The sequence below is a fragment of the Pseudorasbora parva genome, chromosome 6 (genome assembly GCF_024679245.1).
Source record: "Pseudorasbora parva isolate DD20220531a chromosome 6, ASM2467924v1, whole genome shotgun sequence".
Taxonomy (NCBI): domain Eukaryota; kingdom Metazoa; phylum Chordata; class Actinopteri; order Cypriniformes; family Gobionidae; genus Pseudorasbora; species Pseudorasbora parva.
Window position 1 is genome coordinate 21,129,103 of NC_090177.1, and position 27,320 is coordinate 21,156,422.

The 27,320-nt window shown below is 35.8% G+C and overlaps 2 protein-coding genes and 1 long non-coding RNA gene across 7 annotated transcripts; 1 reads left to right on the forward strand and 2 right to left on the reverse strand.

Moving 5' to 3' along the window:
* On the forward strand, positions 1-22,162 carry LOC137078651 (uncharacterized). Of its 3 annotated transcripts, none has more exons than XR_010905332.1 (4): positions 27-94; positions 231-312; positions 3,066-3,254; positions 18,048-22,162. It is a non-coding gene; the product is annotated as an uncharacterized lncRNA (long non-coding RNA). The 3 variants fall into 3 exon arrangements; XR_010905333.1 differs by lacking the exon at positions 18,048-22,162 and adding an exon at positions 10,588-12,575; XR_010905334.1 differs by lacking the exon at positions 231-312 and having other exon boundaries at positions 1-94.
* Positions 907-7,166, reverse strand: hnf4a (hepatocyte nuclear factor 4, alpha). 2 transcript variants are annotated; one of them, XM_067446125.1, is made up of 10 exons: positions 6,940-7,162; positions 5,402-5,576; positions 5,204-5,298; positions 4,695-4,801; positions 3,843-3,998; positions 3,329-3,416; positions 3,079-3,231; positions 2,741-2,977; positions 2,317-2,439; positions 907-1,960 (listed from the first exon to the last, which is right to left on the reverse strand). In XM_067446125.1, the coding sequence occupies exons 1-10, from the start codon at positions 7,052-7,054 to the stop codon at positions 1,818-1,820; spliced, it is 1,392 nt and encodes a 463-aa protein (XP_067302226.1). In that variant the 5' UTR covers positions 7,055-7,162; the 3' UTR covers positions 907-1,817. The 2 variants fall into 2 exon arrangements, with proteins under 2 accessions (XP_067302226.1, XP_067302227.1); XM_067446126.1 differs by having other exon boundaries at positions 1,823-1,960; positions 2,293-2,439; positions 6,940-7,166.
* A 24-nt stretch (positions 22,163-22,186) lies between the features above and the next one.
* Positions 22,187-26,746, reverse strand: r3hdml (R3H domain containing-like). Of its 2 annotated transcripts, XM_067446146.1 has the most exons (7): positions 26,698-26,746; positions 25,411-25,502; positions 24,299-24,606; positions 23,817-23,935; positions 23,565-23,667; positions 22,463-22,578; positions 22,187-22,338 (listed from the first exon to the last, which is right to left on the reverse strand). In XM_067446146.1, exons 3-7 carry the CDS (start codon positions 24,566-24,568, stop codon positions 22,197-22,199), a joined length of 750 nt encoding a protein of 249 aa, XP_067302247.1. In that variant the 5' UTR covers positions 24,569-24,606; positions 25,411-25,502; positions 26,698-26,746; the 3' UTR covers positions 22,187-22,196. The 2 variants fall into 2 exon arrangements, with proteins under 2 accessions (XP_067302247.1, XP_067302249.1); XM_067446148.1 differs by lacking the exon at positions 26,698-26,746 and having other exon boundaries at positions 25,411-25,536.
* Between the last annotated feature and the right edge of the window lie 574 nt (positions 26,747-27,320).

The window sequence follows — 27,320 nt, forward strand, 5'->3', positions numbered from 1 at the left end:
GTGCTCGGGGTTCTGGGAATCTGGGGGTTCTGGTGAAAATGTTTTTTTCCAAACCCAACCAATACGGATTTATGGTTATTTTGCAGTTAAAATGGTAATAATTCACACTTTCCTTCTTGATCGGTGGCATAATTGCAACGTTAAGTGACTTGCTCTTTGTGATAAAATTCTACCTTTATCTTTCTTTCATATGCATTTAATACATTGTGTTACTTTGTCTCATCTTTTAGCCTAGCTGTTTGAAACAGTTGTGAAAATGTTTTAATTATATCTTCAACACACCAGATTTATTGGATTATAGATGTGATTAAGGTACGTGGAGCTCATTCAGCACATCTGGTCATATCATTCCCTGACTGAGATTTCTTAAGAGAAACTATCAGTAAAGGCGCCTGCTTTATGAATTGTTTTATTGTCTTTTATCAGTGTTGAGCAGCACACACCCCCAGCACTAAAAATCCTTGACCATGCTCTGCCACGTAGGCTACACTCACTTTTATCATCTTGTTTTGAAGCAGGTTTTACTGCTGGAAATGATTATGAGCCTTAAAAGTTTTGAATTTTTTTGCTATCAAATAAGGTTTGTCATTTAGAAAGAAATGGACATGATCACATTTCAACTGCCTGTTAAAAAAAATCTTAGCTGGTCTTCCAAACTGACCTGATAAATGTCCTTTCTAAATTCAGACTAGCAAACCATTTTAAACTGGTTTAAGTTGCTTTTTCCAGAAGGGAATCAAAATATGTCTGCCAAATAAAAAAGCTTATTGGAATGTTTGTTCAGACCACCCACTGAAATTGTAGTATGCTGTTATAAATGTGCGTTGTTAGAATAGCAGCTTCTGTGACTTAAAGATAAGATTCAAAAAGAGATATGAGCAAAAATAAACAGCACCACACTTTTATGTAAAAATATAGCCTTGACATTTATTATAAGTTCACATTAAAAGTTTGAAATTGTCCTTCCCACTGAAGGCAGTAATTATTGGTAGTAAATGACCAATATTTAAAACTACAAATGAGTGTGACATTCTTTCCTGAAATATACTGTGCATACACATCACTAAACTAGTCACAGTTAAGGGGTTGAGCAGGAGACAAAAATGTTTTTTAATCCTAAAATCATGACTTAGAATAGACTAAATGCATTTATGAAAAAAGGAAATCATTATATTTACATTTTAAGTATGGCACATACAGAAAAATATGAATTGCACATACTCTTAGCATATATAAAATAATTACCAGCATTTTGGTAAATAATATTTCCAAGGCACCAAATGTTATATATTCTATCAGGCTATTGTAAAAGTACTATAAGAGCCAGTCAATTGTAGCAAGCTGTTAAAATACTGTACAATAAAAGCAAACATCCGATCACATTCAGGCCTGCTGTAACATTTATGGAACTCAAACTCATTGAAAGGAGAAGAAAACTTGCATAGCCTTTGTATTTTATGGTCCTTTCTGACTTTTTGAATGCTGTTGTGACCCCTTGGGTAGTATACATATGCACCACTAGTTCGTTCTAAACAAACAGCAAACAGATGAGATGGGATGAACATATTTAAAGTGTGATTGTTGCACACTGTTAAACTCAACTATTTTGGTTTAAAGTCTTAAAATGGGAAAATCAGACACATTTCCACAGTGTCTTTACTGAAAATCCTCAATTTAACAGCTAGTGAATATACATGTCAGTTTTACTGTGTCCAAATGTTTATGAGAATGTATTGTCATGCTTCGCACAGCCTTTAAAAAGTACCAAGTTAAAACATTTTTAGATTTGAGCTTTTTAGCTTTGTTTCTCTAAGCACTCAGATGGCCTCTTGTTTAGTGATGGTAGGTTGAGGGATAGAGCTTGGCTGCTTGGGTACTGTGGCTATCACCCCCTGTGCCATTTTGTAGTGATCAGAACCTGAGGCTGTGGGGGGAGATGGGATTGGAGTTTCCGGAGTGGCTGTTTGGAAAAAGAGCAAGAGGATACATTAGCTCAGGGGTCCGCATATGGGTATTATGTTAGCATAAATAGACATAATTTGCATAGCATGATAACATGTGAAAGAAATAAACCACTGGTTGACACGAAATAAGCACGCTTATGAAATTTCTGAAGGCATTAGAATAGGAAAGAATTACAGTAGCCTTCTTTGACAAAATAAGCCTGATTAGTTTTCTATGATTCTGGCAGGGATTACTCCAACAAGCCTGTTTGTCTATACCTGATTCTAACATTTGAAGGACCTGTATTCTCTTTTAGCTCTTTATTCATAACACATTTTTATTAATTACCTTCAAGAAGACAGGGTTACTTACACATCTGGCCGTTGTGAATCGAAGTGGCCATGTTAGTGGTAACTATGACATTGTTACTGAGGTGCTCCTGGACCAGATGTGGATGTAAAGAGTGATGGGAATGAGGGGCTTCATTAGCTGAACCTGACAGGAAAAGAGGGACATTAAACCTCTGATTAGAAAGATCATTTTCAAGATTTATTTTTTCTTCAGTCAATAGGATCTACATGTAAGGCGGGTCATTAAGAATCCAGTATGTGTAGGCTGACTTTAAGCTTTTCTCAAGCTGCTCTTGTTGTTCCCACATGTTTCATTGACCATCTCAGATATTGCAGTTTTAAAAAGTTAAGGGTCGTTTACAGAACAAAAGTGCAGTGCCACAGTTCTTTGATAACCATGAATTTTCACTTCTACAAAGTTTCCTTTCATTAACAGAATCAGTTACCTCCTAGAAGCATCTCTTGTAGCAGGTTGTCTATCTTCGCCATTCCAAACAATTTAACAAACTGGATTTGCTCGATCATTTGCCAGGTGATACTCTGTAGCGTCGGCAACAGAAGCAGCAGCTCGCCGAACCGTCCCCGCGAGTCATACTGGCGATCGTTGATGTAGTCCTCCAAACTAACTTGAACTTGGTATCGCATACGTTTGATCTTGCTTGGGTCGCTTAAACCTTTGGCATCTATATGAGTAAAGAAAGACCATCATCACATTAGATGTGTATGAGAACTCACTTGACATTATTTTGTGCATTGTCTCTTTTTTTATAGGACAACTGTATACCTGGATCAAAAAATACAATGGCCTTCAAGCAGGCATATTCATTGTCATCGATCTGGAGATCTTGGAAGGGAAGGACTAATTCGTCAAGGATCCTTACGGCCACACGGCTCACCTCCAATTCGGGGCAGTTTCGAGGAACTATATGATCATTACCTGCATGAAACATGGAAAATGAGGTAAAACATTAGTAAACGTCTGCTCTCCAGAAGACTGTCATATCCACCACTATGTGTCTTGCTTTTTTACTTACCTAATAGTAAAATATCCTTATACAGCATAGAACGTTTGGCAGCTCCTAGTAAGAGATGCTCTCCAGCATGAGCTCGCAGTAAAGCCACCTAAGACAAATGAACATGCATTTGTTTGGTTAGTATTCTTTTTATGACCATGAGAATAAACAGACATAAAGTATCTCTGGGGGCAAAACAAGGTTGGTCTTCGTGACTACAGTATATGTGCATGTGTGTATTCACGTGCATGTTTGTGTGAGAAGATGCAGTTTGAGACGCTCTCACCCTTGGCTAAAACACTGATCAGTTACCATGCTTCAGTGCTCAGCATGTTAATGATTCTGAATGTCTCAAGAAGAGATGTAACTTTCAAACCAGCTCATCATATTCTAACCTGAGCCATCTAAATACATTAACTACCTAAACGAAAGATCTCTGAACTTTTTTCCAGCTAAGACAAACATTTGAATCAACTGACACCATTATCCATGAAATATATTCTGGGAGCATATATATATTTTAGGTATATCCTACCTGATCATCCAGAGGGAGATCACAAAATGCAGGGATGTATTTGGCCCATTCCACCAGCACCAGCAGCTGCTGTTTCATAGACTCGCAAACATCGGTTATAGTGGCTACCTTTTTCGTTCGGATGTCGCCGTTCATGATAGGACCCGGTGATGAGATCTGCATAATAACATATGAGAGAATTTTATTATAGCTACATGTTTATATATCTTAAACATGATTATAGATATATCATCATTTTATTATGATTGTTATTAATACATATAGCCTAGTGATGATTTATATGTATGCTTTAATCATCTTATAAATATAAATCATGTTATAAATACAAAGTATATAATAGTGACACCCAGCTGAATTGCAGAATTGCAGCTCTACTATTGGTCAGATAGTCCCACCCCAAACTTATGCCATTGGTTGAGCCAGTTTTGCTATGTGGTTCTTATTAGGATGCTCAAACAAAGCGGTGTTATGATCAAATATGCGGTTTTCTCACAAAATTGGGCTATGTTGCTGCGGTTTGTTTTTTTTAGTCCATGGGTTACCCCAGGAAATATCGACTTTTACCCCCCCATGAATTTGATTGAACGATTGTTTTACTGAGGAACGTCCTCTGAACGTGATTGAGTTAGTGATTTGGGGGGTTAAGAGTAGCATTTGGGCTGGTTTTCTTACACAAACCTGGCAACCTTGCCCCAGTGTGCTTACACTTTTTCAGAATAATCAACCTGTATATGTCTCATTTCTAGCATCTGCCTATGAAACTGGGTTAAGAGAACATATTTTACACAATTCACCTTTAATATTTCTCAACATTTGTTGATAGAGTAGTTCAGTTTGAATTGCACTATGTACCTGTCTAGAAAGGACGTCGGCCTGAATGAGTGCGTTTATGGAGGGTAAGCTGCTGTCTTCATAGCTGGATCTTCTGGTGCTAATCCTGTCTCTTTCATTCTGCACAGCTGAGAATGAGAGGAACAGATTTAATCAGCAAATTAAAGACAAAAACAGCTCTTGGTAAACCACTGAAACATACTCTTTGGTTATCGGTAGCAATGAATGCAACCCAGTTCTGACAACCAATTGAGATAGCAGAGATGAGGGATATTAGCCTTTGTGAGAGGGGGGAGTCCTCAAGGTTGCGCTTTTTTATCAGTGTGCAGTTATGATGGCTCTAAACTGTTTGTTCAGCATAAACCAGACGTAGACCTCAGTGCATTGTTGAGTGAACATTAACAAAATGTCTCTCGCTGCTGTTGCAACATCTCCCATTTGCGCCACCTCATCCCCTAACCTCCCAAACAGGGCAGAAGCGTTTAATCTCCGTTTCTTTAGTATCGTTATATGAATGCATGAGCAAGTACCTTCCTTCTTCATCCCAGCTCGAAAACATTTCTTTAGTCTGCAGTACCGGCACTGATTTCTCTTGTCTTTGTCCACTATGCACTGTCTGTTGAACCTGGACAGAAGCATAAAGAAGTCATTTGACACATTAGATAGAAACTTGCAGACATTTGCCATTATATTTGCCAAATGTAGCCAAGGAGGTTGTGTTTTCTGACCTGCAGGAGTACATGTGGTTTTTGCGTACACTGCGTCTGAAGAACCCCTTGCATCCATCACAGCTGGAGGCTCCGTAGTGCTTTCCTGTGGCCCGGTCCCCACAGATGGCACATAGGGTGCCCGCCCCTAAGTGGTTGGCAGCATTCATGTTGGCACTCTCAGCTGGTGAGGAGTCTGAAATCATGGGGGATCTTGAATTTAGTGTCACAATTATGCTAAGTAATTTTCATTGCGGTTTCATATCGACAAAAACGGCGTAAGAAAGAAAAGCGACTCAAAATAATTAAAATATATGTGTGGCTGCAAAATATATATTTTTCTGAGGCTTAAATATATAGGTTGCAGACTGAACCAGTCAGACTCTTGATTTCAGACCAATCAGAGTTAAAGTAAATAGGGAAAAGGTCATGGAGTGAAAAGCACTCTCAAAAAGACATTTTTACTGCTAAATCAATTGGCTGTGAATCATCATCAAGAACATGTGCTGGAAAGGACTGTTTGCTAAGTAATCCAGAAGTGATTAGGACTAAACCTGTACAAAAGCTACAACAAGATCATGTTAGATTATATAAACTCTAATTAGTGTTCTTGATGACCTACTAAACAAATTCAACCAAAAAAAATTCCCATTACTTTCTGTCTCATTTACACTATCCTATCTAATAAAGATATAAAAGGCCAAAAAATAAAGGTTAAAAAAATGATTATGAAGAAAGTGGTTTTATGTTGATGACAGAAATCATTTAACTATTCATGATTTTGAAGGAAAGATGTGTGAGATGTTCATTTTTAGGTTAGCGGTAATCAGAGATAATTACATTAAAACTCAAGCAATGATCAAAGGCAAATGTGGTTAAATGACTTGGTGTGAATGATTATGTAATGATGTGATTAAATTTTTTAAAAACAAAACAACGTATAATGTGCAATGAACAAACTGTCTATATTTCATTATTTAATTAAAAAAAAGAATATTTAAAATAATTGATATACTATATTGAATAAATAACCTCTACAATGCATGATAATGTAACAGTAGAAAATACACACACACACACACGCACACACAGGTCAGGTTGACAGTGGTTGAATATCAATTTGTTGCACAAAACCTAGACATGGGAGACTTAGCTGCAAAACATTTACATGACAGCCTCTTTGCTCAGTAATCATTCATCCCGGTGTCAAACTTCTTCTTGAAATACTATCCAAACAAGTCATTTTATCCCAAGCCAACTGTATGAGAACAAGCAAGAGGAGATGAATGAACCTCTTCTCCTTATAGAGTACCATGTCTGCAGGACAGAGCATGTTGCGCTTCTTATCTTCTACTGAAAAATGCATTTCGAATTGGCTTTTACAATCAGTATTGGGTGTTCTGTGCAAGAGGTTACGAACTTGCCAATTGCCACTTAACCATAACCCTATCAGCCCTGTTAAACATCTGCCACCCACACTTGACCACATACTATAAAGCAGTCTATATAAGTCACTAAAGGTCTCAAAGTTCACCGCAGGGTCTGAGCAGATGACTCACCTGTGCTCATCGCAAGCACTTGCATGTTCTCAAACTCCAGGGTGGTGTAGGCTGGATCCAAGGCCTCACTATAGTCTGCCATCTCCATGTCTACTAGTGGTTTGGACAAACGCATTCTCAACTACCTGATGCTGGGGGGAAAGACTTGTCCTCTCTACAGCGTATGGACACCCCCTCATAGGCCAGGCCCCTCCTCTCAGAGGGGTAGACACCTCTGAGTGACAGGGGCCATGTCCTCAAGGGCAAAGATGAGGCTTGCTGTGATTGACAGTCCGGGCCTCCTCCCAGGGCACGGCCCCGCTCTCGTGTGGGATGGCCCTCGTGTTAATGATTGAAGTGCTAAATCAGAGTTGTTGTTTTCTTCAGAAACGGAGACAAAATGGGGGGTTTTCTGTCTTTTATTTTTGTTTTTTTATCTCAGTTGTCTCAAATTCATTACTAGAAAAATAGCCAGTCTCAACTCCTATACTTTCTATAGGCCTTGACCCATTTTCGACAGCAGGGAACGTTCACTCACACACAAGTCGAATGTGTAAGATTGAGAGTAATGGTCCGCATTTCAATGTGCAAATTACGTGTTTGCTAAATCTCTGTTAATTCTAGCACAATAAACAACAGCAATAACTCACACGGAGTAAAAATTGTGGCCTTTATATAAAAGAGCTCATTGTTCTGTTGAACATTCTAAATGTGCACGTGATGCACAAATCATTTGTTCAGAAGAGATCGTTTACTTCTCATCAAACTATGCAAAACTACCATTTGGTACGTTGAAAAATATCTTGGTAAATTTGCGATAAAGAACAGGCAGCTGTGGTTGCCAGAAGTGCACAGTAAAAAAAAATGTTTCATTTAACTGTTTCATGCTTTTTGGTGGCTGTTTATTGTACAGTTCACAAATAAATAAATAATAATAATATAGTAATAAACACATGCACATTAATTGTACTATTACTTATAACAATCACTTTATTATTTTGTATTATTATTTATATACCTAGTAAATATTAGAACATCTACCTAATAAACCAATTTACTCACGTATTTATTTTGACTGTAAATGATATGGCTAATTCATGCATTTTTACTTGCAAGATTTTTTTACAGTACAATTGCATGTATTTTCTATCAAATATCAAATCATTTTTGAGGCTATATAGTTAGGTTAACCAATGAACAGGTTTTTAATGCACCATTTTACATTACATATTTATTTTCCCATTCAAATTTCAACATTTTTTAAGGTTTGGTGACACGAGATATTGTCTCCACACATTCTATCCATAAACTAGGCCTGATTCTGCAACAGTGTCCAAATCACCATGAGATAAGGAAAAAACTTAGGTGATCATCTGTGTTGCAGTCTATGTTGTCCTAACCCTTTTTAAAGAGGATAAAACTATTTGTTACTCAAACAGGAAAGTTTGATGTTACAATTGTGCAAATACCAACTTCAAGCACATAAGTATCCAGGCCAATGCAAACAGAGGCAAGTATAGTGTAGAAAGCAGCGTAAGCCATGGGTCATCGTTCTTTAGTTCAGATCCTCTAAAATCTCTTGTCCACCTGCATGGAGAACTGCTATACTGTCAGAGTGACCCTTTTTTACCCTATTTGAAAAGAGCAGTTTTAAGAACCGGTTCAAATTTTACATGGTTTTTCTTAAAACAAGCGAGAGGAAATGGCAATGAGGTCTAGATAACTAATCTAAGAAAGGTCTAAGAAAAAAATCTAGATATTGTCTGAAGACAAATAATTATTTCTTTCACAGCATGAAGTTGAATGGCAATGTGGGATTATGTTTTTTTTTAATATATATATATATATTTATTTATTGAACATTTTCCAACTTTAGCAGAAAACAACAACAGCAACAAAACCCTTTGTATAAGTAATAATGAGCACATTTAACCTAGGCCACTTGAAGAGTGTGAAAAAATTAAACATAAAAAGGTACATTACATTTTTAAAACCATGATGTTCTCACTCTTGATTGGGGAAACCTTTCCGCCGAATAGTTGACAATTCGAGACCCAGATTATTGATATAGGGCTTCCAGACACTATAAAACTGGTCTGGCTGGCCATTAACTACACAAGTTAAATATTCCAGCGGAACTAGTTCCATCAAAATCTTGTGCCAACCCGATATAGTCGGAGTCTTGTCAGTTAGCCACGTCAATAAAATGTTTTTTTCTAGCTGCAAAAGTGAGAATATTATACAGTCTTTTTTCTTTTGATAAAATCAAAGATTCATCAAGCAGGATTATGTATTTTATGCTGATCTTGCTAAAACAGTCCTGACATTATTTATTATCAGAAAATGGCACATCCCATCTGACCATCTCTGTGGACTATAAATATGCTGAGCTGGTTTTGAACAGGCTGGAAAACACCTACATTTACAAGATAGCTGGTTTTGAATAATATTCAGGGACATTATAGTCACTTGAATATTATGAATATTAAAAAATAAAAACACTTGCAAATTTATAAGAAGAAATGTATATTAGCACATTTGTTAAGGCGGTGGAATAAATAGCTCTGACAGGATGATGTTTAGCTTCTATAAATTTGGACAGAAACTGCATATTTTTAACCTATATGGATCATAAATACTTATTAGTCTTCCTTATTTCTGTAAGAGGACTTCACTTCTACAGCAATTAGCCCTGAGAAATGGCAATCGGTGTACAGGAATGACTCGCATGAAAAAATCTTATCTGAGTCACCATTAAATTCCTTATCGCAGTGCACATCTCTGTGTTTCTGTTAACTAAGGAATGACCTCTATAAAGTATAATCTGTAAAGTTATGGCCCTTTCTCACATGCACCTCAATGATCAGAGCAGGCAGGCGTAGATAACTACATTAGATCATTACCTCACATGGGCAAAAGCCTCTGGTGAACAAACCTATTTAACAGATTTACATCTGCAGATTGTGCTGATGTGGATTATGGTTGGTTTATGTATTTATTAACTGGGATTTGGGTGTCACTTATGTACTTTTATTAACGTGGCAGGCCATAGCTGTCACTGGAAAAAAAACAAAAAAACATTTGAGTGAATATGTATAAATAAATTATCTGCTGTATAATTTTATAATTTTATTTACTTTTATTATTTTCATGTCGCTTTTATGACTGCATATTATCAGTAAAGCAGTTACTTTACTCAACTATGTATAATAGTTATACACTGTCTAATACAATTATATGAATATAATCATTATTACTGTATTAATATATTTTTATGATTTGTTAATGATTAATCTTGATGTTGATTTAGAAAAAGTGAATTAAATGTGAACAATAGCATTCAATTACACCTGTAATGCTTCTGAATTGTATTTAACACTCCCACCACCTATTTATCCTCACCTTTAAGGGATAGTTCATCTAAAAATAAAAAAATGTAATTTACTCACCCTCAAGTTGTTCCAAACCTGTAGGAATTTCTTTCTTCTGCTGCGGGGGGTACTATTGAAGTCAATGGCGCCAACAACTGTTTGGTTGCCAATATCTTGTGTTCAGCAGAAGAAAGAAATTCATACAGGTTTTGGAACAACTTGAGGGTGAGTAAATCATGTCAGAACTTTTGTGTTTGGGTGAATTATCCCTCTAAATGTATTTTCCTTACTGTATCAGTGAGGACACAGAAACTGAACCGGAGTTAGAACAGCAAATTCTTAGCCACTCGCTCACTAACTGAAAGCATCCCTCATCAAACGCTCCGAATTTTCCACCATAATCCGATCAATGCTGCAAGGCAGACGTTCACATGCGCTCTGTGGCGTGGTGCAATCGTACTTTGATTCACATCACAGAAGACAATATGACATACCACATGCCCTGATCGTCTCCTCTGTGTGATATGAGGCAGCAATGTCATGTCCTATAATCAGTCACCCATACCGCCTGTCTGGGGCTAAAAGTCAGAGGGTTGATGTAACTCCTCTGCCTATTTTCCCCTTTGAAACTTCAAACTCCAGTTTGTGAACAAAGTCCTGTCTATCTCCACAATAAGGATCTCCGACCACTGACCAAACTCCATTTGTAACCACTGCCTATTTGTACTTTCTCTCCAATGACTCTTTTTCATTTCACCTGTCTGAACAAATGGGAATAACAAGTAGCACTACAAAGGTGGATGTGCAATTCACATCTTGTGGGAACCGGTGGCCTACATGGAATAACATCCTCTTGGAGTACTCGGGAACGTGTTTTATGTGGGAATATGAGTTACTTTCTTTTGTTTTTGAACATTTGAGGCTTTGTGCTATTGATACGATTGGGAGAAGACGGCAGCAATGTGCTTTCTAATGCACATTCGAGGCCAGTAGAAAAGCCTCTGTGGATTGACTGGGGTAGATGGCACAGATATGTGAGTATGGTGACATAGATTGTCAACAGATTGGTTGGTAACCTGAGAATCACACAGCTCATGCCCTTTTGGGGCAGAGCATTGACTTTTACTGAATGCAAATGATATCTGAAACAGCATTTTAAACTGTTACGGTGTTCATGTAACTTAATGAAAGACTTCTGAAATGTATCTTTCCATACTGAGCATGATAAGGGGTGGATAATGCCCCTCCCCTCAGTCTAAAACAATTTTTTTTTGAGTTTCATCAGGCTGTTGGGCTTTAAAAAGGCCTGTCAAATGTAACTCAGTGGTCAGATTTGAAATATTCCAAGCATTTTCATTCATTGTGTTTTACCTATGGTTTATATTTAACTTTAATTGTATATTTCAGTCAGCAGATTGTAATACAACTCATTTTAAGAATAAAGCAAGAACAGAAAGAATTCAAAGTATTTGCCTATCAAACTGTTGTCAGCATCAAGAAACGGGGAATCATGTCTGGCTACCTATTGATCTGACAAACAGTAAGATCTAGAAGTATGGTTATGCTTCAATACATAACCAATGGTGCAAGTGAAGAGATTTTACAAGCAAAATCTGTAATTCCTGCCAAGATGTAATTCACAATGTTGTTAGTCATTTTATGATGGTCAGTAAAGTTTTCTCATAGGGCTCAACCCAAACCATGCAAGCAAAACTTTATTCCTTTCCACTTGTTTGTATTTTAAAATGTTGATTTTCTGACTTTAGTTCCAATGTGTCAAGTCAGTCTTTTAGCAGTGTTTTCACTGTTACTTCTTAAGAGGCTCCTGAGACAGAACCATCACCATCCGTAACGATTAACAGAGACAGTTATCTATGAAGTTCCCATAGTCCTTACCCATCAGGTTATTTGTAGTCTAGGTAATCATAAACCCCTAGGGCCTAATATTGCACAGCCTCCATAAAGTATTGCAGTTTTAAACTCAAAATCACTGGGTAATAATATGTTTTGGGATGAAAGTCACATTTAGCCAACCTTTGCCTATACTTTCTGCTTATCTGTCTCTTTTCATTAGAAACATGATAGGATTTTGCCCTGATGGCTTTGTTACTATCAAGTGACCATGCTTATGGGATTCACTATATTTGAGAATGCATGCTACTGAAATGATCAAGCTGCTTTGTTACTTCCATCACATTACAAAAGCTCAAGTAGTAGCTCTGTGCACATCACGCAAGTAAACAATTGCATCAATAAACATTTGGAGCAATGCTCTTTGTAAATCAATCACATCTTCTGATAAGGTTCCTTAAATGATTAACAGTTTTTCTGCTGAGAATCTGTTTGTCTGTTGACCCAATCATATTTGCAGGCTGTGTGATGCTGCGTGGACAGTTATCACCCGCTTGTTATCATCAATCAATCACCTTTTCATCATAGTGTACAGCTCACAGGAACATTTTGCCCAAACAAGTTTAACTTTACCCCAGTTTATCAAAGCTAAAGAGTCCTACATGGTTATTAAATTATAACCCGTTAACCTGTTGCCACTTGATGTACTTTTATTCACTGGTGCTGTGCGGTGTCAGTTTCTTGAATATCACAATAGTACGAAGAAATGACATAACTGTGTAATGAATAGGAAGTTTTACCACTGTTTAACCACTTTAACGACACTACGGGAACTCAGAAGCCAGCATTTCTATGATGATAAATGTTTATCAGCTAATTGTTTACATCGTATAAACTATATTATTGTATAAAACGTTTCATATTCCATGTTTTACTTTACATGCATACAGTAGGCCTATATTAAATGTCTGAGCATATAGAAAATCTTGGGAAACTGCAGCCTAAATTAACAGAATATTTTAGAGATTTAGAAAAACAAAATTATAACAAAGAAATGTTATGATGTGAAACTGATAATTTTAAGATCCTGTACTATTTGTAGGTCACTAATCAAATAATTTAATTTGTGACATTGATTAATTGACACTGTTCTCAAGCTCTCACGCCAAACAGTTTCTCTCACAGTTTACAGACAAGAAAGAGCAAGAAACAAACTGTCAGCTTTTAAATTCTCTCAATTTTATTCAAACTATAAATACCATGTTGGCGCTCTTTAATGTGCCTCACTCCAGCTGGCACCGTGGCACTTGAACGGATAATCTCTTCCTCTTAACTACTTGTATAGCATGAAATAAACATGAATAAACATTAGGTTGAAATATACAGTATAACTTACTGAAATATTATCTCATGTAGCTAATCTATATGGGTCTGTAGCCTCCCCCTTCTCCATGTAATTGCTCAATCAGTGTTTCAACCAGAGAAAGATGTTGTAAACAATATGTCACGTGTTACATTTACCTCAGGAAAGCCATTCAATGACAATAGCATAGCTTGGGGGGCATGCTCTCTAGAGGGAGCATTTTGCTAAATATATGCACTAACGGTATTACATTATAAAAATGGCCTTAGGGCCTATATCATTGTATAGCTACAAATCGCTTGTTAATATTGTACTATTTTAATATTATAGTAGCCTAATATTATAATATTATTGATATCATAGCAATACTATTATTTAATAGTGATATTTTTGTAATGTAGCTAGGCCTACTAGCTGACAGGGTTCACATAGTTTACAGCATTAGGCTAATTGAGAAAGTTTTTTTTTTTTTTTTTTTTGAGGGAAAAAAGTGAACATATCTTGTAAGATACCTGATATTTATCCAAATTAATCTATATCGAATCGAGAATCGAATCGCAAACTCAAAAGTTGGCAGCACTGGATCATGAGATTCTTTCTACAGACAATCAGATGTGCTTGCTTCAAGATCATCTCAAATCATGCTGAGAACATGATCATCAGTTTTTACACAACCTTGTGCAGCTAGTGTGCGACTGACATTAATGCAAAAGGAGGACAAACCAAATACTTAGACATTCTAAAAGTCATGTGAATTCTTTAATTCAACTTTTTTTTTAAGTTATAATGTTATATATAATTAAACATTTTGTATTATATTAGTAAATTCATAAAAGAAGGAACTGTAACTTTGAAACTGTATAAACTGTAACCTCAAAACCATTTTAAGAAACACATCTGACTATGAGACTGTACTAATATAGCTGTTTCCGTGAAGTCTACTATTAAGCAGCTTCTCCATGTGGACAAAGCTTGCAATTACATCTGCAGGGGCCTCAGAGCAGAGCCACAAGGGCTTCACCAATGTGTCTTGAAATTCCAAAAAAGCAGTGATTTTAATAAGAAACATTCATAACAGCCATTTTGACACACATACCTAATCCAAAACCAGGCTTTGTTTCACATTCTGACCATAAACCTCTAGAGATAAACAAGAGTCAAATATTCTTGTCTTGATCAGACATTTTAACCACTTTTGGCTTTAAACTGTTTATGCTCTGGTACGTCTCATTTCCATTACTGTAATAAGTGAAATGTCTAATTTCTGCCCAACTCCTTTTATGTTTTATATAATTTTCATCCATATGTTTTGTCTCATCAACTATCTAAATGAAAATCGCAAAGTTTTTTTTTTGTAAGCCACTCTATTTAGGAGGTAAACAAACTCTCAAAATCTACCTCACGACCTTCAGCTTTGACTGTTCTTAAAGAGGCAGTGGATCTATGCGGTCCTTGTACCTGGTGTGGTGTTGAAGTGCCCGGTGCCATGTCCTTCATACATCCTGCACTGGGTTTTTTTGGTCCTGAGAGCTGGCAGGGACCCCCCGCTCCTCAACCTCCTCCACAAAATGATCTATCCATTCAGTGAGTGTGAGAACGTGTGTGGGAGCCGCCGTTCTCACTGCCGTACACACACTGACCAGCAGCTCGCATAATCCCTTAATGCCTGTCACAATGAGATTTGATTGGGGGCTTGAGCGCACGGCCTAATATTGTCAAGTGTACAGAGCGTATAATTCATATCTGGCACTTCCTGTTTCTGAGGCCCCTGGATTCTCCCACAAATGGATAGGAAACATTAAGTTGTCATTTTGATGAGTGCGGCATCAGTGTTTAGTCACTCCTTAATTGAATATGTTTTCTGGTACTGAGAAGGAGAGACTGTGAAAAGTGAAAGTTTCTGTTCCTTAGAAATCAATTAGGCTAAACTACTGGAGAGTGTTATTCAGTGGCCAAATATCTATTTAGCTAAGTTTTGCACGCAAAAAAAATTCTGCTGCCAAAAGTTCGGGGTCATTATTTTTGAAAAGTCTCTTATTCACACCAATGCTGTATTTATTTAATAAAAAATGTATTTTCACAAAAAATACAGTAAAATAGTAATATACTGTAAAATATTTTTTACTACAAATTTATGATTACATTATTATTACAGCATAGGGGATGTGTATATGTCATATATATGGATTAGCATAGTGTGTATTAGTTTTTGATGTGTATATATAATTGATTGTAATTTCATATGCTCCTGCTTATTTTTTCAAAAAGTACAAATAATGAATTTGTACTTTTTGAAAAAAATACTTTGGCACGGCAGGAGCATATGAAATTACAATCAGTTATATATACACATCAAAAACTAATACACACTAATTTAGGCTTTAAATATTCCACGAAGTCTCACAATTAATATGCTAAAAGTTGCAATGATTAGCAAAATGCTATTATTGCTATTATATGTATTGCATATAGCAGAACATGTCAACTACCCAAATGTATTTAATACTAACCTAATATTAAAAAATATAATATATAAATAAAATGTCAAATAATTTAATATAAAAAGCAGGACACAAATTAACTATAACCTAAATGTGGATGAAATTGCTTTATTTCTGGTTTAAAAGCCTCTTGAAACTTTGCTGCGTAGGCTACACTGAAGAGAGACCAGGAGAAAGAAATGCTATTGATCAGGAACACATATTTCCAGACATGGCAAAGAGTCTTTGTAGGAGTTCTGCTTTTAGCAACATTCCACACACATGGACCGTTGAGGCTTGTTGACTCTGGTAGCCTTGAACGGTCTCTGAGCTGACAGCTGGAGCTGCTGGAGCTCCACCTCAAAGGCATTCAGCATCTACAGCAGCACCATTGTGTTTAAACCTACCATGAAATCAAATTCTTTCATTTTATGGAACCTTGCAGATATACTATGAATGATTTATCCGTGCACAGCATTATATATTTTTTTTAATTATTATTCATGTGCAGTCATATTTAATCAAAATAACTTCTCTGATGATGCGTTTACTGGAGCGAGGGCAGGACAATCTGTCACTCACATGACATCACAGCAATAACAAACCACAACCATCCAATCAATTACTGATGGACAAAATCAAGTCCCGCCCCACATTTTGTTCTTGTTAAAGAAGCAGTTTTACTCAGAAACACGCCGCAGAGAAGAAAAGACTATTGCAACTTCTATTTCATACTTTCATTTTAGACAGTAGACCTATAGCCTAATACTTTTTGCGCAAACATGCAAGATTTATACGCCTGCAATGTAACATTGCCTTAAATTTAAATATGATTTACAATGTATGTTACATATTTATTTTTTTATTTAAAAAAATGTATTGCATGTTATATACTGCATTCATCATGCTTAATGTATACTGTTATTCTTTGTTAGTTCATGCTTTAAATCATGTCAATGCAAATAACTTTCACTGTTTAAAATGTAGTCATTTAGCTTATTGTTTACTTTTAGTTCATGTTAAGTATTAGCTATAATGTATGCTAATATGTTTGAGCCTTCTTACATAATGTTGGTCAGCAGCATTTCGCACTAGGATTTACCCCAGCAGTGCTTTGTGCATTCTTTTTATTCATGAAAAAAGACATTACATCAGCTCTGAAAGGATCTAGACCACAAAACAGCAAAAGAAATGCAACAATAATGTAAATGTTTCAGTACACACTAGAGCTCTATAAAGGCAAATGCAAATTTTGTCATATACGATTGTAATGCTATTGCCTACTTAAATGTATTAAAAGATACTCTCTAAATGTATTAGAGAGATGCTGACTTTGTGATTGATTGATTGTTAGAAATCATATTTCATAGTAGCAAGCAAGCATAGCATCTGGCCACAAGGATTTGAGGTAAGCATCTTCTAAGAACTATGTTTATATGACACTATAGAGAGATGCTAAAGTTAGCATACTTTGTTTTGGGCAAAAAAAAGGAAATAGCATTTACTATATAAACTTAAGAGAACATATCACATTCTTATAGATAATATTTTTTATATAACGTAATTGTTATATTTCTCATAATTATTTTATAATTTAATAATCAATAATAAAGTGTAATGTACACTACTAAATAAAACAAACTTTTATGCTTCAGTATTCAGCAAGGCTGCAGTCAATTGACCAAAAGTGACACTGATGTTACAAAATATTTGTATTTCAAATAAAGGTTGTTCTTTTGAATTTTCTATCAATCAATCAAAAAAAAAGTATTACAGAATTTTACAAAAACATTACAAAATCTTATTGACTCCAAACATTTTGAACGGTGGTGTATAATATTGAACTACTTTTTAAATATCTAGGTCAAAACGGACAAAATTTTAAAAAAATTAATAATGCATTGACATCATTTTGCTATGTAATATTGTCATGCATATCGTTTTTCTGTGGACCTGTTTCCTAGTTGCATTGAATAACTATATCTGTAAAACATCATGTTTGGTTACAAGTTTGGTCTAAAGATTAAAGCCTAGAGATCTTTCATAATGCTCATTTTGTTCCAGCACTTTATCCAGATACTTTGAGTCATTACATCCCAGCAAGAAAAGAGGATCTTCAGCCATTCAGTCCATATTATTCACCTTCTCCAGCAAATAGGCCCTATTTACAAGTCATTATGGATTTGCCACACCTCCCAAATTGCAGCCGTGCACCACAAGCTCTCACGAATGGCGATGATAGCTACCATACTGGATGAAATGTCAACGAACAAAATGCCCATTCAAAAACATGTTCCACCAAGATCACCAAAGCACCCGCCATTTTTCCCCAGAAAGCTTTTGAAAGAGACAGAGTACTTACCATACGGTGGATCCATATGGGTGCTAACTTGAGCATTCACATTGACCATGATGTCTCTTCTGCCCCCCACCACGTTCTTTTAGTGATTTTTCTCTTTTAAGTGTAAAAGATGATGAGGAATAAACACATATAAGTTTTGCACAGTCCTCTGTTTCTGGTGAAGGTGTTGTTGGCGCAAGGTAAGGCCGGTACTCCTGTTATCTTATTGATTTTCCTAATCTGGGCAAATGTGGGTGGAGAGGTTAAACAGTAACCAGGCTTGTATAGAGACCAATCCATATGACAGCTGTAGCTATAGTAACAGGATGATAGAAACTCAAATAGACAGTTTGTTATAATTTTTCTCCATTTCTCACATCTTTTTAAACTCATGCCATATTCAGGAATGGATCATTAAGGGTTACACAAGTATTGTGTAGCCAAGCATTATGATATGGAAGGGGTGTGAGAAAAGAAAGGAGTGGAGCGTTTACACAGACTCAATTAGCTATTCTGATTTGTCCGATTCCCATTACCTTTGACAAGAAATAGTCCAAATTCACTGTTTGACAACATGCCTCATATCAGCTTTCATTTCCGCCACTGTAATTATTTGCATTTAGATAGACTCAAGAGGTGTAGTTGTAACTGGTTCATCTCTACCTTTGTGTTAGCAGGTTAGATGCTTAGCCATTATTCCAATACCATCTCATGTCAGTCTTATATAGACCTGCCAAAGAAACAAGTGCTCAGCTATTTTTAGAATATTGTGTTTACTTTGAACTTCCGTTTTTGCAGTAGATCTGTATTGGTATGTTTACACATTGACATATACTACGGGGGCTGGTGAATGCTTGTATCTGATTGGTTGACGAACACTATAAGGTGTACCATAGAGTGGTGCGGGTATGACGTCCCTTTGTAGGCCAAGCAGCCTAGCATTTTAGCACTTCCGGTTCCCTCAGAGCAAAGTCAATGGGGTTTTTGAATGTGTTTTGTTTAAATGGCAAAAATAAGGCCTGTGGAAAAAATACAAGCTCAAGTCACTTTCCCGTTTTATTCTGACATAAAATACACCTGTATTACCCCACTCATGTTTTTTTAAAAAGCTGTTACGTGTCTTGAAAGAGGCGGTTACTAACAAGTGGCTAAATCGGACCACAGAGGCTGTCGGGGAGATTAAACGTCATCACAACGAAAAGTTAAACCCTTATTTCATTATGCTCATAATAAACTAGTCAGGGAAAATGTTTTTAAATAAAAACTGTTGTCAGAAGCTTATTGATGTTGACGTTGAATTCGAGCAACTGTGGTGTAGTCCGCTTATAGCCTACCTTTAGCTTTTTACTTCTGACAACTGCACATTTTGGCTTCAGGATTCATTAAAGTTGTGTTCACCTGCAAAAATTATCTTGATGGACAAAATGTGTAAGTATCATTAACTTTTGTTAATCACACAGCTTGTTTTTAGTGATAATCCAAAAGCTTATGGGAAAATCCTAATGGGTTTTTCTTGAGGGAACCAGTGTGATGCTAACCAAGTGACGTCATACCTGCACCACTTTATTATTTTCAGGGAAACACACAGCCAAAATAGTTTCAGACAGGCCTTGACTGCATTACATGCTCATATAACTTCGCCAAATGAGTTCAGTTATTTAAAAGGGCTTTACAGTCTACAACAACAGCAAAAGAACATAACGTTAAACCCACAACGGCACTCGCCAAGCAAATAAATATATTATTAAACCAAGAGGATTAAACAATGAATTATTCCCACATGTTTTTTGTTTTTTTTACCACAAAATTGTTTTATTAGGCTATGTACGGTTTCTCCCCTCCGTTTCCCATTCAAACGCACACTGACACACATACACACACTTGCACAGAAACTTGTTGTCAAGGCTGCTCTGATGAATAGTATAACCACTTAAAAGTACATTACATGGCATTTCTCACTAGCGATGTAGCCTATACTGGTGCTGTTCTTGAGTAGATAAACTTTTGTTTCACTATAGTAGAGACGCTGGGGAAGTCAGACTGGGAAGATTTTAAAATGAGCGGTTCATTCATAAGTCCGTAAGATCTTACCTCCATGCTGTGGAAATATAAACCGGAAGACAAAAGACAACGAGTGCAGAGCTGAAAAGTGGTGGGGCTATAAGTTCTTGACAACTTGAGTATACACATACATACTGTAGAGGACATATCCGTCAATAAATATGCTACCTTTTTGTTTTCTTTACAGATACTTTGTTATTTTCAACAGCTTTTCCCATGAATATGTGAGACTTTCAGACTGCAGTGTATAGCATTACAAGTCTACTGTTGCTTTCACTTTTAAGCAGCTTCATGGGAAAGTGAATTTTTGGAAACTTTAGATTTTCCCCCAATTTGTCACGCTGGTATAGAGACCTTAAGCTCTAAGTTCATTACCTTTTGTCCATTTGCCTGATAATACTTGCACTACCATTCAAATGCTTAAAATGTCTTTAAAAGAAGTCTGTTATGCGCACCAAGGCTGCTTTGATAATTAAAATAAAAACAGTAATATTGTGAAATATTTGAGCTGTTTTCTATCTTAATATGTTTTAAAAAGTTATTTATTCCTGTGATGGTAAAGCTGAATTTTCAGCTTCATTACTCCAGTTTCAGAGTAACATGGTCCTTCAGAAATCATATGATTTGCTGCTCAAGAAACATTCTTTATTATAATTATTTATCAATGCTGAAAACGGTTCCTTAATATTTTTTGCGTAAACTGATACATCTTTTTCAGGATTCTTTGATCAATAGAAAGTTCAATAGAACAGAATTTATTTGACCTTTTTTGTAGCATTATACATGTATACTGTGACTAAAATGAATACATCCTTGCTGAATAAAAGTTTTATTATTATTTTTAAATGTAAACATAGTTTACATATTTGATATACCCTTTAGAGACAAAAACTAAAAAATCTGTGATGTATTCATGTTTTGTTATACAGATGAATGATCTCAATTACCGGTAAAGTATTCCCTACTCTGACTCGGACACCCAAGGCCCGGCACTTTGTTTATGGCTTTAATAGCCTTTTAGTCATGATTTACAGCAGATCTGGCTCTTGTAGTTGGATTGAACACATTAATGAGGTGATAAAGGATGGTTTCATTCTCCTTCTCAGTATGATCCAAGTTTCTCACATGTACCTTAATAATATGAGCTATCTAATATATTACTGAAATGTATTAATGATTCTTTGTTCTTTGTCTTTATTTATTGTATTATTTACTTATTGGATATGTGCCTGCTAGGAAGGTGTTGGCAACAGTCTGTCTGTGTTATAAGAGAAAATGTAAATAAAAGGTCTGTTTTTATGAGGACAAATGTGTTGACAATGCAGCCGTGTCCTCTGTGTGACTTGAGTGCAAGAGACATTTAAAAAAGATAGTAACTTAGAAACCACTGAACACACAACTTTTTCTAATCTAAAGAAAATGTATTACCTGTATAAAAAGAACAAAATACTAAAAGAAAGTGCTTAACTCTCATGAATTGTCACTGCGATGCAACTACAAAAAATGATAAGTATAACAGTGCAAACAGTCCATAGCCTTGAAAAACATCAAATAGCAAACATTAAACAACTTAATAAAGTAATAAAAAAAAAACATGGACAGCTATGGGCTAAACACAAGAACAGTTGATGCAATTTGACATTTACACGTTTGATTAATTGGACATTTTACAGCACTTCATTTTTGTAAAATGACCACAGAATAGTTTGCATTGTGAAATTAAAATTTTAGTGGTTTCTATTATATAACATTTTTAATAAAATAAAATGATTTTTAGGGGGGGGGGGGGGGGGGGGGGGGGGGTTTATCGCTTAGCCTCTGAAACCATTTCCATTTCTTCTGGATTTTGATCTGGAGTCGCACTGGTTTTTATCACATGATCCTCCATAGCTTGAGGGACACGCGGAGCATGGTTTTCCTGTCTTATATGGAGCCTCTCCTACCCAGTTTCCCCTTCAACAGAAGAAGCAACATATACAGGTTTGAGTACTGTTCTCTTTCAAAAATCTTTATTATTTACTACAACCATTATTTACTAAAAAATGATTGTACTGATACAGTAGAAAATGATTCTTACTTGATAGAATAGTTGCAAACCAGTAAGGTGGCCTGTTTCCATGTACTCCCAAACACATATATGTTTGAACACATTTTGACAGCACATCCAATCTTATTGCTGGTGGCCCACACCATCTGAAACAAAAAGTAATCACTAAAATGAATATCTATATATAGATGTATTGTTAATATATGAAGGATCATGTGACTCTGAAGAGTAGTGACTGCTGAATATTCAGCTTAGCCATCACAGAAATAAATTAGCCTATGTATTAGGCATTATATATATATATATATATATATATATATATATATATATATATATATATATATATATATATATATATATATATATATATATATATATATAGTTCTAGTATTCTGTAAATAACGGTTTAATGTTTTTGAAAGAAGTCTCTTATGCTCATTCGGCCTGCATTTATTTGATCAAAAATACAGAAAGAACAGTAATATTTTTAAAAATATTAGGTTTTTAAAATTTAAAATATTGGTTTTCTATTTTAATATGCTTTAAAATATAATTTATTTCAGTGATGCAAAGCTGAATTTTCATCAGCCGTCTTCAGTGTCACATGATCTTTAAGAAATCATTCAATATACAATTTTTTTTGTCAGTGTAACAGTTGTGTTGCGTAATATTTTTTTATAACAAGTAATATTTTTTTCAGGATTCTTTGATGAATAAAATGTTTTTAAAAAAAGAACAGAATATATTTAAAATAAGCATATTTTGTAGCAATACACTAGAATTAAAACATTTTGTGGTCAGTATTTCGATATTTTTTTTTTTAACAAAATGAATACTTTTATTTAGCAAGGATATGTTACACTGATAAAAAGTGATAAGTAAATAATAAATCACAGGTTCCAAAAAAATATTAAGGATCATGTGACACTGAAAACTGAAGAAATGGCTGACGAAAATGTAGCTTTTCATCAGAAATAAATAATTTTATTTATTATATATTTTATAAGTATATTAAAATAGAAACCATAAAAGTATATTTTTACAATATTACAGTTTTGTGTTTGTGTATATATATATATATATATATATATATATATATATATATATATATATATATATATATGAGACCCACCTGTGTGTAGTGTGTGCAGACAGAGCCGCTGCATCTATCGGGGAAGGAGAAAGAGTGTCTCTCGTCATACCAGGATCTTACCAGATCAACGATCGATCTGTATCTGCAAAATGAAAGAAATTATAACAATCATACTCAGAATGTTTAGAAAGTGTAAATATAATCCAGAATCGATGGATTTCAGATATTAATTCATGCTGATACCATTAGAGTACCCATTTGGTAGGCCTATGTTTTTGTAAGTGTTTGTACCTTCCAGAGAAAATGGACAGATTCTGTCCACTGGACCGCAAAACATGAGGTGGCCCATGATCCCATATGCACTGAGAGGCCCAGGACTCTGCAGATTTAGCCAGTCTCTCATCCCACACCTTACCAAGAAGAGAGAAGGTAGATAAACAAATAATTAAAAGAATAAAGGTCACCCAAAAAGACCATGCAATAACTATGAATAGGACCTGAAGTTGTCAAGCAAAATGATTGTCCAGAATATATTCTTTCAGAAGACTGACTCAAGCTCACTTGGAAGATTTTTCAACAAGATCTAGACTAAAAATTTGATCTCTTATGATGCATGTACGGTGAGTTTGAGTCCTTTTTGGAGGTATCACTTTTCAGTCACAGTATACATTGCATTAAAAAGAGACTGCGTCCAGGTTGTCTTGAAGTGAAACTATTTTTGTATCGTGTCATGTGTTTGTTAAACCTAAAACATTAATAATGCAAAAACCTACCATATATTCCATATTTGCTGCGGGTGGGAAGACCTGTGAGCGCACGCGGTTGTGATAGTCCAGTAAAGCCTTCATATCTTTACTGGAGATAAAGCGTTTCCGCCGCGCTCGAGAAGCGTTGGCGTCGCTGCCGTTCCTCAGTACAGCCTCCATGGAAACCTCATTGAGGTGAAGCGACTCTGTCGCGTCGCTCACCGCCACTGCTGCTGTCGTGCACGCTGGCGTCCACAAGGCGGCAGCAAAGAACAGCTGAGCGCAGGCCAAATTCATCTCGCTGCCTTCTGTCTGGTTGGCTACAGCTACAGGTGCTTTATTTGTGGAAAGAAAGAGAATACAGTGTCAGCAATCTCTCACTGTATTAGCCAGCTAAATAACACTAAAACCGAGGAACGTAACAGTCACTGTTTAAATGCAAGTAGAATATAGTTTAATCCTGCAATGTCTGTTAGTAAAATAGCCAGACCATATAAAACAGATGAACAACATAGTTATATAATTAGGGATAGTATTGGCTATAATTAGTAATTACAGATAACCTACAGTGTAAAATGTAAAGTCCACCCAAAAATTACACACACAAAAAAACAAACATATGTAGTTATATAATCTAACCCTACATTTTGCTTTGTTAGTTATAGGTGTTATTTTATCTGGCTAAAAAGTTATAAAATAACATGTATATTAAACAATGGTCCAGTTTCACAGACAGGGTTTAGATTAAGCCAGGATTAGGCCTTAGTTCAATCTAAGTATAGCAGACTTTAGAAAGAAAAAACTAAACTAAATTTAACAAAATAAAATTAAAATATACCAATGCAAGTTGCTTTCAGTTAAACCAACTCAAACATGCATCTTAGTCTGCGACTAGCTTAAGGCTTGTCTGTGAAACCAGGGGAATAAGCCTATATAATAACTATAAAGTTCTAAAATAACACTGCAAAAGGGTTTAACCAAACTGACGAACCTAAATGCCCTCACTAGTCTTTAAAGATATTATAACATGACCATCTCAAGGAAATACATACACAACAACAGTTTTAAAAAAATTGTAATCTAATAAAAAATTGAAAATTTCTCTTAATGTCTATTTGAGATAAATCTGCTGTATATACTTATGAAGGTAGTTCTGCAGTCTGAAGAGAGCGGGGGTCCTCAGTCTTCACAGCTCATGCCTTCAGGAGTGATTCCAGCACTTTAGCACAGCCTGGAGAAGAGCAGCTCAAAAGATCTCCACCTTTGCAAACAACATCTTTGACATGTGTGGCAGCGAACTTTAACTGGGCCAACTCTCTAAGGCCATTTGACGTAAAAGAAAAGCCCTTGTCTCTTTTTCTTCCCCCACAGGGATGTTCCCAAGGTTCAGGAAACAATTTAATGGAAGGCTTTGCTTTTTCAGCACACACAGGAGCTCCAAACAGCCATGCTCTCCAACAGGATTTTAAGATTGATGACTTTTCAGCAATCCTTTCCATTACCTTTGCGATTTTCAAATGTTTTTTTTACAGCTTTTTGGGGCAATGTTCACCTCTGATTTAACATCCTATCATACAGTATGCATAGCATCATTTGATTTGCATATTCTATATAGTAAATGCAAAATAGCATACAGCACATGCACAGTAATATTCAACGACAAAAAAAAAATTGTATTGGTACGTTTGGCCCTTGTTCCTTTAAATCATCCATTTCTGTTCCTTGCTTATATTGGACATTTGTGTTTTTTTTTTTTTTTTTTTTTTTTTTTTTTTTGTGAGCTTTGGTTGGAGCTGCTCTCAGCCATCCTGGCATAACGTTTCAATAAAATAAGTTGAAAAGCACAGGCAATAATTTTATAAAAGAGAGGGAGTTGTTTTATGAATTAAAGTCCAACTTTTTAAGTCATAGCCGAGTCAGCACATTGTTCCATCTGTCTATTCAGGAAGGACATGCCATGTGTAATATCTTTAGTCAGGCATTGCCAATATAGGCTATACACTGCACAACTGTGACTGTCGCAACTAGGCTATGGAAAACAGTGTGTTACACATTCTGACTTATTAATGCTATGTGGCTTCTCCAAATATTCACCTCATCATTGAACAGAAATGTCAATGCAATGTCAATATCATAGGAGATTCATCTTTCCTACTAAAGATTAGATTAAACGACAACATGTTGTTTGATTGTTGCGGTATATCCAGTTGTGTGAAAAGTTTTTTTGAAAAAGACGTTAGAAAGACCCCAACTTTATTTCTAATTAATCATTTTCAATAAATACACTACCAGCCACAATGAAAGCAATATGTAAAGATATCATTTAAGCAATAAATACGCCAAAAGCTTTTGACATTTTGAAATGCATACGCGTGACAAAATATCAAAGAAATAAATCCTTTACTTCAGCTTTTTATTCAGCATACCTGTAGTTAAGGCTCAGCATCCTCAAAGGAAACGTTTCAAGTTAGCAGTCATCCTCAAACTGCCACGGTCAGCAGGGTCAAGGTTCAACTTGAGGCCTTTTTGGAAGACTTTCTATAAGAGCCTACCTAGACAAACATATGATGTCATTTCTTAACATTCACAATGTTACAAGCTTATGGTTTTGTCTTTGTAGACAAAATGCACAAGTTTAGCCATTCCATTGACGAGAGGTTCTTCCCCGCGTCAAATGTTTGACAGCTTTATGTGCTAATATGACGTATAGGCTATACATAACTCTAAGCTACAATGAGCCCTTGTGAAGTGTAGTGTTTAAAAATAGCCACAGGCATGTCTCTGTCAATTTTGTCACATACTTAATAGCGTTGTCATCACACATCAAAGGAGGTGATGAATGTTGAGCAGAAATATCAACTGAATCACGCAGTGCATGTACAAGCAGTACACATTAAGCTTAATTCATTCGCATAATGTTACCTTGAGTGCACCTCATTCATGCTTCCCGTCTACATAATGCTGAAGGATCCTTGTGCATTGTGGGAATGAAAGAGAGAGAAAAAGTTACTTTAAAAGGTGCACAGCTGCGCCATTATCTCCTCCACAG